Raw genomic sequence first — 13,729 nt, 5'->3', positions numbered from 1 at the left:
TTCTATGTTACTGTAACACAGAAAGTTCATTTAAATAAAGCGCAATGGGCCCTGGTAGAGGCTGCCATGAATTCGTCCCACAGAGAGACTGCCACAGTCCAGGGTAGAGTCTTCAGGTGGAAAAATCCTACTGAGTACTGAGCAGAATGCATAAAAACAAATCCAACCCTAAACATGCCCTGGCTAAAGCTATTAGAGAGAAAAATCAGATTACTTACAAAGGATGCAGACTTCTCATCAGCAATAACAGAGGCCTGAGGACAATGGAATCATGTCTGCAGCATGCTGAGGGGAAATAACTGTCAGTTTAGAATTCTGTACTACCATTCAAGAGCTAGAAATGATTGGCGGCACAGAAAAACTCAGAGAGTGCATCACCCACAGGCCCAGAATGCAAGGGATATTGACTCAGGCAAGAAAGGGCTCCAAAAAGGAGAGATGTCAGAAACACTGTTTGCTAAGAAAGGAAAAAAACCAGATGGGAGCTTCCTCAACCTTCCACAACCCAACCTAGAAAGTCACCTTCACTCATGGATTGGAGGGACATATCTTCCCCGAGATTATAGAGGGAAAGCTGTCTTTCTCCCTGTGCCCTGAGGATCCCTCTTGTTTTCTCAGGAAACCTGACTCTATCAGTAACTTCCTCTTCTCTGTGTTATTCCTTTAAAGCTAACTTTTGATTGTTTAACAATTTATTGCAGGCAGGTATTTTGAAATAATTTAAAACGAAAACCAGCAGTTCCTGCCATCCTCACCCACCAGTCCTGTCCCCTGGCAGGAACTATCTTCAGATCTTTGAGCTGTCCTGTCATATTTATCTTCCTATTTTTAAGTAAGATGCAGTGCCAGGGGACCTTTGGAAAATCCATCACCTACTGGCCAAGGCTGCTGGCCATTTGCCATGTGACAATCCTTCCTTAATCTGGGAAAAAGACAAGAGTCGATAGCTGTCCCAATGACAGTGTTCTTGTTTTAGGACACAGAACACCAAGACTCGGCCCATTCCATTCCCAAGAGGTAATTTAAAGAAGTTATGAGGCAAGATATTTTACAGTATTTTTTATACTACTCTGTCTCATAAGAATTTACCCATACTTGGTACTGTATTCCATTTCTATTCAAGAACAAAATATGCCATCCTTAAGTGCAACCCCATGGTAAGGTGAATAACATGAAAGTCTGAAAAGTCAAACTGGCAGGTAGGTAGGTAGGTCACTTCACCCCCCAGGGAAGCAGGTACCCCCACCACATGTGTGAATTTGGGTATGAATAATCTAGAATGTGGAGGAGCCTATTCCTCCTAAGAGCATGGTAAGGGTGGGAGTTATGAGTGGGGGTGGGTGGGTATGGGGAGTACATCACTATTTGGACTTTGGGAACAAAAAACATATCTGACCAGTAGAAGGCTGAGAAAACAGTAGAGGTAATATTTGATTACTTAATATTACCTTTACATAAAATTTTTAAAAACTTCATTGAAAACCCTTTTGACTAATAATCTGTCTCTCTCAAGAGCTCTAAATCTTTCACTCATTGCCTTATTTTTAAAAATTAAAAAACCAAACCAAACCAAACCAAACCCCCAATCAACCAACTTAGGGCCTGAAAAGGAGAGGGAGGCCTCTCCTAATCTGTGGCCAAAAATGTTCCTAGAGCACATTCTTACGTAACTTTTTTCGGCCCATTATGTCAATTCAGAATGTAACGTCTGATTATGATAGATGAGAATTTAGTTCTTTGATTTCCCAACATCCTAGTTATATCAGAGCTGGTTCTCCCACTGTCATTATTAAGTAAATATGTTTCTCTGCTGAGCTGTTAAGTATACTATGATTACATTTCCTTTCTTGAACATTTTGTTTTTCTGAGTTGATGGGGCTTCACTTCATCATTTGCTTAATATTTTATTACCTATTGCTTATTATTCTCAAAGACTCCAGCGTATATGTGAAATTCTCGGGTCTATACAAACATGAGATATCTGCTATTCCCACTATACTACACTTTTTTTTTTTTTCTTGAAATCGCTCTGTTCTGGAGCCATCCATCCTTTTTTCCCCACCAGATTTCCTGGGCCCGTTGCAGAGCTGGCAATCTGGAAACTCTCCATCACCCCAGTAGGTTCTGATGAGAGTGAAAGGCCAATTTTTTGAGAACCTGACTGTCTGAAAATATCACTGTTCTACTGTCACACTTAATTTATAGTGCTGGATACAGACTTCTAAATTAGAACGATTTTTTTTTCCTTCTAAGATTTTTTTTTTAAGGCACTCTTTCAGTCTCTCCCAGCTTTAAGTGCTGCTTTTTAAGAAGTCCAATGACTTTCTGATTCCAGTCCTTTGCATGTGACCTTTCTTTTCTTCTTTGTTCCAGTATCTTATCTCTATCCCTGGCATTCCTACACTTCATGATCACATGCCCGTATGTGAGACTATTTTTATTCCTTGCACTGGGTCCTTGGCAAGCCCTTTCCATTTGGAGATTCAGGTCCCTCAGTTCTGGGAAATTAATCTGTGTTGTTTGATAGCTTCCTCTCTTCTGTCTTCTGGAACTCCCATGAATCAGATGTTGTACATCCTAGACCAAGTCTCTAATTTTCTTATTTTATCCCCTACTGTCCAATTTGCTGTACGTGTATTACACTTTCTGGAAGATTTTGACTTTATCTTCTAACTTTCCTGGATTTTTTTTTTTTTTTTTGCTATCATAATTTTAATTTCTGAGAGCTCTTTGTTCTGATTATTTTTTTTTAAATTTTATTATGTTAGTCAGCATACATCATTAGTTTTTGATGTGGTGATTATTTTTAAAAAGTAGTATCATGTTCTTATCTCAAAGATGCAGCTACCTTCTCTTATCTGAGGATATTTATAAAAACTTTTAATTTTTAAAGTATTCTTTTACTCTGCATTATCTGTTACTTCTTATTTCTATTTAGTCTTTTTATTTTGGGCCCTGTCCATTATGTTGGAGCACTTCCTCAAATGTCTAGTGATTTTTGGCCATTGGTTTCTATTTTCAAGTAAGGTACTAAAATGCTTATTAAAAGTTCTATGTAGGTATCCAGGGCTTGTTGACTGATGGCCTGCATTCTAGGACAATCAGGTAGTCAGGCATTTTTTTGTTTGTTTGTTTGTGTTTTTTTTAATAGCGACCACCCCCAAGTGTCAGTAACTGAAGTTCTTCCCTCCAGGGACATGTAATCTCCAAACAAATTCCTGCAGATTCCCGCTTGGCAGAGGAGAAATGGCTATAATAGGTCACTTGAGCTCCTCAAACGGGGTGGAGAAAAAAGCACTGGTCAGGCCCTAGAGTCTATATGCAGACACTGTTTGACACCAGTGCCTTTTCTCTGCCTGGGGTTCCCAAGGGGAGTGTGTCACCAGTTGACTTTCTCCCAAAACTATAGATTCCTATTAGAGTGGGGCAGCTGCAGAGGGTCAAAGAGAGGACCTTAAGTCTAACTGCTCCTCATCCAGACTCAGAATTAACCCCTTGTTTCCACCTCCCCCTGGCCTTCGCAAAACCTAAGGATCCCATGTCCGGACCCTTTCTGAGGCTATGCAGGGCATGACATCTCATCTCTCACTAGTGGCTCTTTCTGCAGGCTTTTTGTCCCTTTATAGTTAACTCTGCTCTGCTAAGTCAGCCCTCCTCCATCTACCATCTCCACGCACTCTGCTTTCCCATTCTCATGCAGGTTTTATAACTATTAGATTCTTTTACTATAATTTCAGTGGGGTTTCTTTGGGGTGGTAAGAGACAGATTAAAATGCGCACGTTCAAGCCTCTTTTTTTTTTTAAATTTTATTTATTTATTTGAGAGAGAGAGAGAGAGAGAGAGAGAGAGAAATAGTATGAGAGGGGAGAAGGTCAGAGGGAGAAACAGGCTCCCCGCTGAGCCGGAAGCCTGATGTGGGACTCGATCCCAGGACTCCGGGATCATGACCTGAGCCGAGAGCAGTCGCTTAACCAACTGAGCCACCCAGGCGCCCACCTTCAAGCCTCTTTAACTGTCTTTAACTCCCCTTCTTCACTGGTTCCTCATCAGTGTTTTTAAAAGAACTTTATTTTATTGCAGTAAGAACAGTTACCATGACCTACCTTCTTTACACATTTTTTTAGCGTATAATATCTTACTATTGACTCTAAGTCATAAGCATTTAAGCCTTCTTAAATCTCTCCAATATTAAGGAAAACAGGACTAATACAAATGTTCCCCTTGATGCCATGTCTCCTTTCACCTCCTGCATTCTCTCTTCCTTCACAGCCAACCTTCTTAAAACAGTTGCCTACACTCTCTCACCTCTTCTGCAACTTCCTTGTATTTCTCAATCTACTACCACCTACTTTCTCCTCCCATCACTCCACTGAAGCTGTTCTTTCAAAGCATACTCCTGTTGATAAATCCAACGGCCACCTCCTGGTCCTCACCTTACCTGACCTCTCAGTAACATTTGAAACCACTATATTCCCTCCTTCTCACAACACTCTCTTCTTTGGACTTTCTGACCCTGTACTCTCCTCACCTCTTCCTACCTCCCTGCAAATGGGATTATGCGGCACAGACCATACTTGCCACGCCAGGCTCACCTCTTGCCATGCCATATTCCAGTTCTAGGCTCCCATGCATGGAACTTCCTTCAGCTCATAAAGCAAGCCATGTCCCACTTCTCCTCTGGTCTGTGTACATCCTCTCCACTTTTATTTGGCCCATTTTGCAAATTCTGTCTATCTGTGTTGGCTGGCCCTCCTATGCGCTTCTCAAGCACATATTCTGTATTCTCACTACCAGTATGTTCCTTAAAAGGTACTGCAAGTGCCTGCTTACTTGTCCATGCATCGTGAGGACAAGACCCATGTCTGTTTTTTACCTTGTGCAAAGGTGTGTCACGTCAGAGCTTATACGATGGCTAGTACAGGGTAGGCACCCAATAAGTGTCAGCTGAGTGAATAAAGACACAACGGAGAGAGGGAGAATCAAATGCCTACAGAAGACACCCATTATAATGGGCCAGCAGAGCAAATGAATATGATCCCCCCAAAAAGACTTCGCATTATAACCTAAATTCTTCGGGCTGCCTTTTTCTATCTTCTTATCCGTGTATTTGACAAATGGTCACCATTTTTTTGGGTACAAAAACAACCAAATGCTGAGTCAGAATATCATAGCACCAATACACCATCTGAGGGCTCAGAAAAGGGCAACTGTCTAAATGTTTCAATACATTTACACAGGTAAATCGCAGGGTTTGGAAGTGCTATGGGAATGGCAATGTTTTATTCTGGTAGTTTTGGTATAATTTTGCTCACATACTAAAATAGGTCTTTTTTTTCCTTTTCTAAAGATTTTATTTATTTATTTGTGAGAGAGAGAGCGAGAGAGGGAACACAAGCAGAGGGAGTGGCAGGCAGAGGGAGAAGCAGACTCCCTGCTGAGCAAGGAGCCCGATATGGGACTTGATCCTACGACTCTGGGATCGTGATCTGAGCCAAAAGCAGACGATTAACCGACTGAGCCACCCAGGCACCCCAAAATAGGTCTTTTAAAGACAGAAACATTTTAGAAGAGGTAGACTAGCTCTGTCAAGAGAATAAGCCCTTAGGCTCCTTGAATCATGAGTGTGGTAGGCTCTGAAGAGAAAAAACAAATCCCAGCTCATGCAAAACTGATTTCTAGACTTTGACTGTCATTTAATTAATATAAGGCAAGCTTTCAATGCTCAAATGTCCCCAACACACCTTCACTGTTTTACTACTACGCTCATCACTAGGCAAGCACATTCTTCTTTGGTGTACAGCAAGAAGTCTTTCAAAGTATGTTGACATTTTAGTTGTTTTGAACTGTCTCTAATATTTGACACTTAGCCACAATCGAAGAGCCTATTTATGGAAAACATGCCTATCTGCAAATAGATCTATTTCCAAATGTGAACTATGATAAATACTTTGCTGGATACTATATTCTCAGCTGGAGAAACCTAGAAAGAATTCAGAGGTTACATGTAGTCTCTTGATAATGAACTACCATGTGGGGGGAAAAATGTTTTGAGCTCAGAACGAGAAAAGGAGGTACTGTGATGAATTGTTTTCCATTTCACCTGTCTGAATAGATATTACTCTATTTCTACTATATTCGCATCTCTGCCCAAAAAAGAACTCCCACATTTGTAATTGAGAAATTGTGTCTCCCCAAACAAAAATCATTTCTCCACAGATATACAGTCTAAGCCAGAGGGAGGGAGGGGCAGACACCCCTTTATCTGTCTTTCCCCCAGAAAGACTCAAGAGTAAATCAAAGGTGACCCTGATGGCGTTTGCAGGGATGGGAGTCCTCCACAACAAAAAGCACAAGTAAGGAAAAAGTTCCAAGATAGAGACACTGCCCCAATATAACCAAAGCTCTGGGTATGGCAGACACATTGGAGGCACTGCCCATAACCTTCTACTCTGGGCAGTGACTCTGAGAAAGATAAATATGCCTCTGCAAGCCTGCCAATGGTCAAATTAACCAGCTTTCGCTTGTATTTAAGAGTCGGAGAGTATGAAAGTCACCTGTGACAGTCCCTCCTCCTCCCTCCTGATCACCACCATCTATACACATTCCCTCCAAGGATGGCAGGAAATCCCACACCCAGTCGATGCTATATGTCCCGGACAGCCTATGATTTATTTATCACCTCAAATATTCACATTGTTCCTTCCAACCTTTTCTTCAAAATCCAGCCAACCATATGAAATTATATGATAGCAATCTTGCTGCTGAGTACAATGGATCCAATCATTCCTTGGGTTTAAGTGAAAATGAGCAGATAAGTGAATAGTTAACTCAATGCGTATTGTGGTTGACTTTTTCTCTCCATTATTGACCACTTAGTTTTCAATAATCACAATCATTATTGATCTGACACTGTAATATCATGTGTCATATGCTGTTTCCTGTGGCTAGACTCCTCCTCCTCCTCCATTTATCTGCCCAACTCCTCTATGACTTCTCAGATAACTCAGACACCACCTCTTCCAACAAGATTTCCAATCATACTCATACCTCAATTTCTCACAATAATCCTTCTCTTACAGAAGAAGGTGTCCCTCCGCTGGATTCCAAAACCATGCTTATATATCACCTTCACAGGCATAATCACACAGTACCCTACTTGTTTATAAGTAGACACTTTTATAAGACACTCCTCCCTACCTAGTTTTTAAACCCCTCAAAGGCAAAGATTGTCACTCATCTTCATGTTGTAGTTCATGGCCCAGTGTCTGGTATTTTGTAGACATTTTAAAACGTGTGTGAAATGAGTGAATACATGTATGAACAAACAGATGATGTTTAGACTTAGAGAATTACAGAGATGGGTCTTTAGAAAACATTTAGTTCATCCTACTTCACCAAAAATTCCCTAAACAAGTACTTTCTAAGAGTTGTGCCAAGCCATCAGGCAAATCCAAATCAAAACCTCAATGAGATACCACCTCACACCAGTCAGAATGGCTAAAATGAACAAGTCAGGAAATGACAGATGTTGGCGGGGATGCAGAGAAAGGGGAACCCTCCTACACTGTTGGTGGGAATGCAAGCTGGTGCAGCCACTCTGGAAAACAGTATGGAGGTTCCTCAAAAAGCTGAAAAGAGAGCTACCCTACGATCCAGCAATTGCACTACTGGGTATTTACCACAAAGATACAAAGGTAGGGACCCGAAGGGGTATGTGCACCCCAATGTTTATAGCAGCAATGTCCACAATAGCCAAACTGTGGAAAGAGCCAAGATGTCCATCGACAAATGAATGGATAAAGAAGAGGTGGTATATATACACGATGGAATATTATGCAGCCATCAAAAGGAATGAGATCTTGCCATTTGCAACGATGTGGAAGGAACTGGAGGGTGTTATGCTGAGTGAAATAAGTCAATCAGAGAAAGACATGTATCATATGACCTCACTGATATGAGGAATTCTTAATGTCAGGAAACAAACTGAGGGTTGCTGGAGTGGTGGGGGGTGGGAAGGAGGGGGTGGCTGGGCGATAGACATTGGGGAGGGTATGTGCTATGGTGAGCGCTGTGAATTGTGCAAGACTGTTGAATCACAGATCTGTACTTCTGAAACAAATAATGCAACATATGTTAAGAAAAAAGAAAAAGAAGATAGCAGGAGGGGAAGAATGAAGGGGAGTAAGTCAGAGGGGGAGACGAACCATGAGAGACGATGGACTCTGAAAAACAAACTGAGGGTTCTAGAGGGGAGGAGGGTAGGGGGATGGGTTAGCCTGGTGATGGGTATTAAAGAGGGCACATTCTGCGTGGAGCACTGGGTGTATGCATAAACAATGAATCGTGGAACACTACATCAAAAACTAATGATGTAATATATGGTGATTAACATAACAATAAAAAAAAAAAAGAGTTGTGCCAAGCTGTGAAAACAAGGAAACCAACATCTATGTCCAATAAAAGAGAAACATTTTTTAATGAAAATATGATTAAATAAAAACCTTACCGGCAGAGTTCCAGGCAGAGATGCATCAAAAAAAGATACCAAAGAATTTGGAGGTGCTGCAAAGTGGACTTGAGATCCAGAGAAGAGTTTAGAGTTGGAAGAGATCTGGGCATGAATTTCCAAACCTACCACAGCTGCCCACTCGCGTTCACTAAAGAGAAAGAAAGAATCATTAAGAAGTAGTTAGATCCATCACTATGCATGAATTTCTACGACCCTAAACCACACATGGTAATTTGCTATTTGTGTTTTTAACTTAAAATAGATTTCAGATTCTTACATTTAAAAATATGCCATATTGTATCAATGACTGAATCAAAAGCAATTCATGATGAACATCTACAAGACCAGCAAAATGAAATTCATTTACAACACGGTACATAGGAAGAGTTCACTGTACAAAGAGGAAGGTGATGAAGGAAAAATATGGCATCTTGAAACAATTTAGAAATGGCTATCAGATGACGTCTGCTTGGTTGACTCCAGTGAAAAGCAGTATTTTCTAGATTAACTGTCCTTTATCAGTTAATAACTCAGTAAATGAAAGCTTACCTTGCAAACATTTTTAGAATTAACAAAAACATCATGTTTCTATTAGTAGAGAAATAATGGTGAATAGCTGTATATCTTATTTAAAAAGGAAGGGAAATTCTCTGTCATGTTTTGAACTCAGAACAATGGCTTGCAAAAAAATGATCAGAGTGACACAGATATAACAGATCATCACTAATCATACTCTTCCTGAGATTTTGGGCAAATGAAAACATTAAACCATCAGATGTGGCTTTTTTTTTTTTTTTGGTCCCCCAAATCACTTTCAATTCCCTATAGTTTCAGGTTCCTCTGTTTATGCTTGATTGCTATCAAATCTAAGAAGTTGTTAAATCCTATAATAACCTCTCCTACTCTGCTGGGTCTGTATGAACACACAGGTCTCTCTAGGTTCGTGTAAGTGTGCTTATTCCTTCTGAAACCGTATATCCTGGACCATGCCTGTTTACACACACTCCCTCTATACCTTGTTCCTATCCTGCTCTTCTCCCAAGCAATTTTCTGTATAATCTAGATTTTTGTTTACATGTACTGGGTTTTGTCCCCAATATTTCAACACATGAAGTTCTATATCTATAGTACCGTGAGAAGATTAATTCCTTCTTTTTAAAGTTTGGAAGCACCGCCGGCAATTGAGAGGAAATAAATGAAGAACTCATCAGAAATTCTGCATTCACTAAAACATCACTCAAAACTATTTTTGCAGTTTCATTACATGAGAGAAAAAAATACTTTACAGTCAGACGATCTAATTTATGAAAGGAATAGAAGCTGAATGCTTCTGGACATTTTCCCTCTGTTGCTCCAACAGAAAAGCAAAAATAATGCCAACTTAACTATCTCCAAGGCTAGTGATTACTAAACACGTGCCTTCTGTTTCTGTATTTAAAAAGAAACTATGTAAGTCTTATAAAGCATAAACAGCTGTTTAGAGGATATCTAACAAAATAAGCCAAACTTTAATCAGAGGGAAGATCTCTTGTATTGACTGCATCCTCCTAGGTCTAGAAACACGTTCAACACGAAACGCCTCCACAGACAGTGTTTTCGGAGTAATGACATTAAGCCACCACCATCCTGAGCTCGTAGATAAAGGCTCCCCTTCTACTTTAAGAACACTGCTGTCCCATAGTAGCGCTAAATAAATGTCAGCTAAATAAGATCCTGCTTTCTGGTGCCACCGACCCCTAGTGCTATTAGTAAGGTGACTTAACCCACTTTTCTGTGTGTGTAGTTTTACATTCAAGAAAAGACCTGCGATTTTACACTCGAGAATTCCCCATATATGCCTATTTGAAGAGTGTTTTATGTGTGGAGGTGGGGCTGACAGAGAGCTAGTTTTGTGCTTTCATTTAGGTTCCAGCGCTGAAAGTTACAGCCCAACCTCACCATCCTCCCCCACCAACCCCCGCCCCGGCTCATCGAAACGTCTGGACTGAAGCTGGGCTGTAGTGGCCATCACCACCTTCCCAGTCCCGCAGTTCCACCTCACGCTTAAATGGGTATTAATGGTATGAAATAGTATACCCTTTCCTTGACTTCTGGACGGCGATGAGGGGCTGCTGAGCCACGGAGCTCTGTCCCCTTTTCCTCCTGGACGTGAGCCCAATCGCAGCCCCTCTTCCGTGGCGAGAACCGCCGTCAATGCAGGCTAAAACCCAACGCTTTCCAAGACAGGACCAACGCAGCATGAGCGCCGCCATTGCCCCGCCAGGGTCCTGGTCAGGTGATACAGTCTCCTTCTTCCGCAAGGCTCTCTGGGAAGCGTAGTTCTAAAAAAAAAAAAACAAAACCAAAAAAACCCAATAAAACTTATTAGGCTCACACCGGAAGACTACTATTCCCGGTGAGCATTGCGACTCTAAGGCTGCCGGAACGCTGGCGGGGAGCGGAGGGAAGGAGAAATAGAGGAGAGGGTGGGAGGGCTTCTGGGTCGGGAGGTGTGACTCCTCCTAGCGGGGAGTTGGGGAGGTTTGTGGCGGGGCGCGTGTGGATGAGTTTGAGCGAGAACAGGTGGTGCGGCTATCCAAAGCCGAGAAACCTGGCCGGGATTTTATACCTCGGTTAACCTTTCCAGCTGAAGTAAATGAACTTGACATCTCTGGGAAAACTTCCGAACCTCCAAGTCCACTCAGTTATTTTCTGTTTACTCTGCCAGTTCACACACTAATTTGTGCATTAATTTAACAAATACTTATTTGCATGCCTACTACATGCCAGGCATAGTTCTTAGGCACTGACGAGTGAGCCAGACATTTATGGCCACTATTCTCGTGGAATGTAAGCATTGTTGGGAGAGACATACAGAAAAGTTACAAAAATAGGACACTTTCATGTAGGTGGTTAAGTGCTGTATTTAAGCAGAGGTGCTTGGAGACAAACAGACCTAGATTGTACCTTAAGGTACATTTTAACTTATTTTCCTTTTTGTACTTGCTCAGTGTTTGAAACACTTTTCCTTACATGCAAAAGCCTTGATAGCAGATGCCATCATCCCAACAGACTTATTTTCCCGCTTTGAAACTCAAACCCTTCTGAAACTCCCATTGATGTATTTGAGCACACAATTTAGAATAGTCGTTCAGCCGTTCTCTATTTTAGCACCCTATTTTGCTTCTCCATATTATGCTTATGACTGATGTTTATCTTCTGTCTCCACAAGCTCCTTGAGAATGGGGAATTTGTCTTATTCAACCAAGTATTATCATGGTACAAAGTAGGCCCCTTAAAAATATTTGTTGGATGAAGTAGTGCAGTGTGGAGAATGTGTTTGACAAAGAACAGAGTGGACACCCTTAGAGTAGTAGTTGCTTAGGAGGGAGGTGATGAAATTGTGTGGTGGTGGAGGCAAAGAGAAATTGACCTATGTGAGATAGATTTAGGAGGTAAGACTGAAGGACTTGGTGATGGATTGAATATGATGGTGATAGACTTGGTGGGGTCAAGTAACTCCTGAATTTCTGGCTTGTGCAAATTGATGGCTGGTGGAGTTATTCACTGAGATAAAGAAACTAGAAAAGAAATAGGTTTCAGGAAAGCATGAATTTGGTTGCCTTGGATACACACAAGAGGAGAAGTCAAGGAGGCATCATTGATGCCTAACTTTGAGTATGGAGCATGGAAAAAGCTGCAGACTCTGTATACTTCTCATTGGTAGATTTTCAATTATTGATCAATCAATAACCTATTGATTAGACAGCTGTAACCTATGATCTATTTCCAGCAATACTCTTGTACAATTACGATATTTTATGCAGTTTAATCCCTCGATGGAGGCAATTTTCCTTATTCTCCTTAAAATGTCATTATTTGCTTTTTCCAACTTTTCTGTTTTTTCATCCACTGTCATTGATCCAAGTTGCTACACCAGAAGTATTTTCACATGACCATAAATGAAAATGAGAGAAATGACAGAGCCTGCAAAGTAAAGGTAGAGATTTGTTCCAAAATTCATTGCTAATTATTGACCTTTATATCAAGTTCAGATCACTCTTGAGATTCTGTATTAGTATCTCTCCTCTGAGTTTCCATATTTCCCACCATTACTTAGGTAAGTTTGCTTTCTCTTTCTCATTTAGCTCCTCAGGTTTTTCTGGCCCAGACTGGGGGGTCAGGAAAGTTGCCTCTGATCACAGCATGGTTCCATCTTTGATAGGACTGCAGAGGAAAGGGGAATCCCATGTCTCGGAAGTGAGCACAGGCAGCCTTTAGCCAAAAGGGGAGGGAGATCTTTGCTACCTTACCACTGGTAATCAGCATCGTCAGGAGGCATTTCATTCCCATGAAGTGTTGGGATGTTTTGAAAACCACCATGAGAGAGAGAGCAGCATACCTAATGAAAATCCTCATTTTATGGACAAAATGCACATCTTTCTTTATGAAGCAGTATTATGCAGTGATAGCGTATCACTTCAAAGGCTCCTACCCTACCACTAGAGGGAGAGAAAATCCTCTGCATGTAAATGTATTTGATTCCTTTCACAAATGGAAACCTTCTAGCTTGATGCATATTACGTAGCCCTTTCAAAATCCCACAAGAGCTAATGGCTTCTCTTCTCCCCCCAAATTATCTGTCATTTCCAGAAATGCCCATTGGTGTCCTCATGCGTTTGGTGTCTAGGAAGGCACTGTTTTCCAAGCACTCCTCCTGCCTTGCTCCCTTAGCTAGTCAGGTGCTCCCACCCAACCTCCTACCATGGGACCATGTCTCACTTTCCTCCTGCATGCCAAATCTGATATCTGTCAGAACTCTTACTGACAGCGCTCTAGCTGAGAGAGCTATTTTGGTTCCACCAAAAAGGTGGCTGTCATCTGGAAGACACAGAGATTTTCATTTTCAAGAAGCTCAGAAGGTAGCAGGACAAGGTTTCCAGCAAAAACATTCTCTTAGGGAGAGGTTCTCAGCTCTTATTTTATTCACATAATTGACACAGTACAAATAAATTTAGAACAAGTTTTTAAAAAGATATGTAAGCCAGAATAGAATTTCAAGTTGTTACTTATAAATGGCAATAGTTAGCAAGCATGTCTAAAATAACATGCTTGATTTTGTTAGTATTCTTCAAAGAGTCTTTGAATGTCAGACTTGGATCAGACAGACCAGCTTACCCCTGGATTTGACTCAAAATCCCCAGGTATCTGTATAAACACATTGATTTCTGAACACAAAT

General features: G+C 41.1%; 1 protein-coding gene across 2 annotated transcripts in view; it reads right to left on the bottom strand.

Annotated features, from left to right (window-relative positions):
• Positions 1-10,773, bottom strand: part of GATB (glutamyl-tRNA amidotransferase subunit B) — a 94,027-nt gene extending 83,254 nt beyond the window's left edge. For both annotated transcript variants that reach the window (XM_028125296.2, XM_028125297.2), the window contains exons 1-2: positions 10,587-10,773; positions 8,508-8,658 (exon numbers count right to left, since the gene is read on the bottom strand). In XM_028125296.2, the coding sequence (XP_027981097.1) occupies positions 8,508-8,658; positions 10,587-10,762 (327 nt within the window). In that variant the 5' untranslated portion in view covers positions 10,763-10,773. The remainder of the gene's footprint in view (positions 1-8,507; positions 8,659-10,586) is intronic.
• Between the last annotated feature and the right edge of the window lie 2,956 nt (positions 10,774-13,729).

Source organism: Eumetopias jubatus, unplaced genomic scaffold (genome assembly GCF_037043125.1).
Source record: "Eumetopias jubatus isolate StellerSeaLion01/CBP00866 unplaced genomic scaffold, mEumJub1_p1.0 scaffold_2, whole genome shotgun sequence".
NCBI classification, from domain to species: Eukaryota; Metazoa; Chordata; class Mammalia; order Carnivora; family Otariidae; genus Eumetopias; species Eumetopias jubatus.
This window is presented reverse-complemented; position numbering and strand designations above follow the sequence as displayed.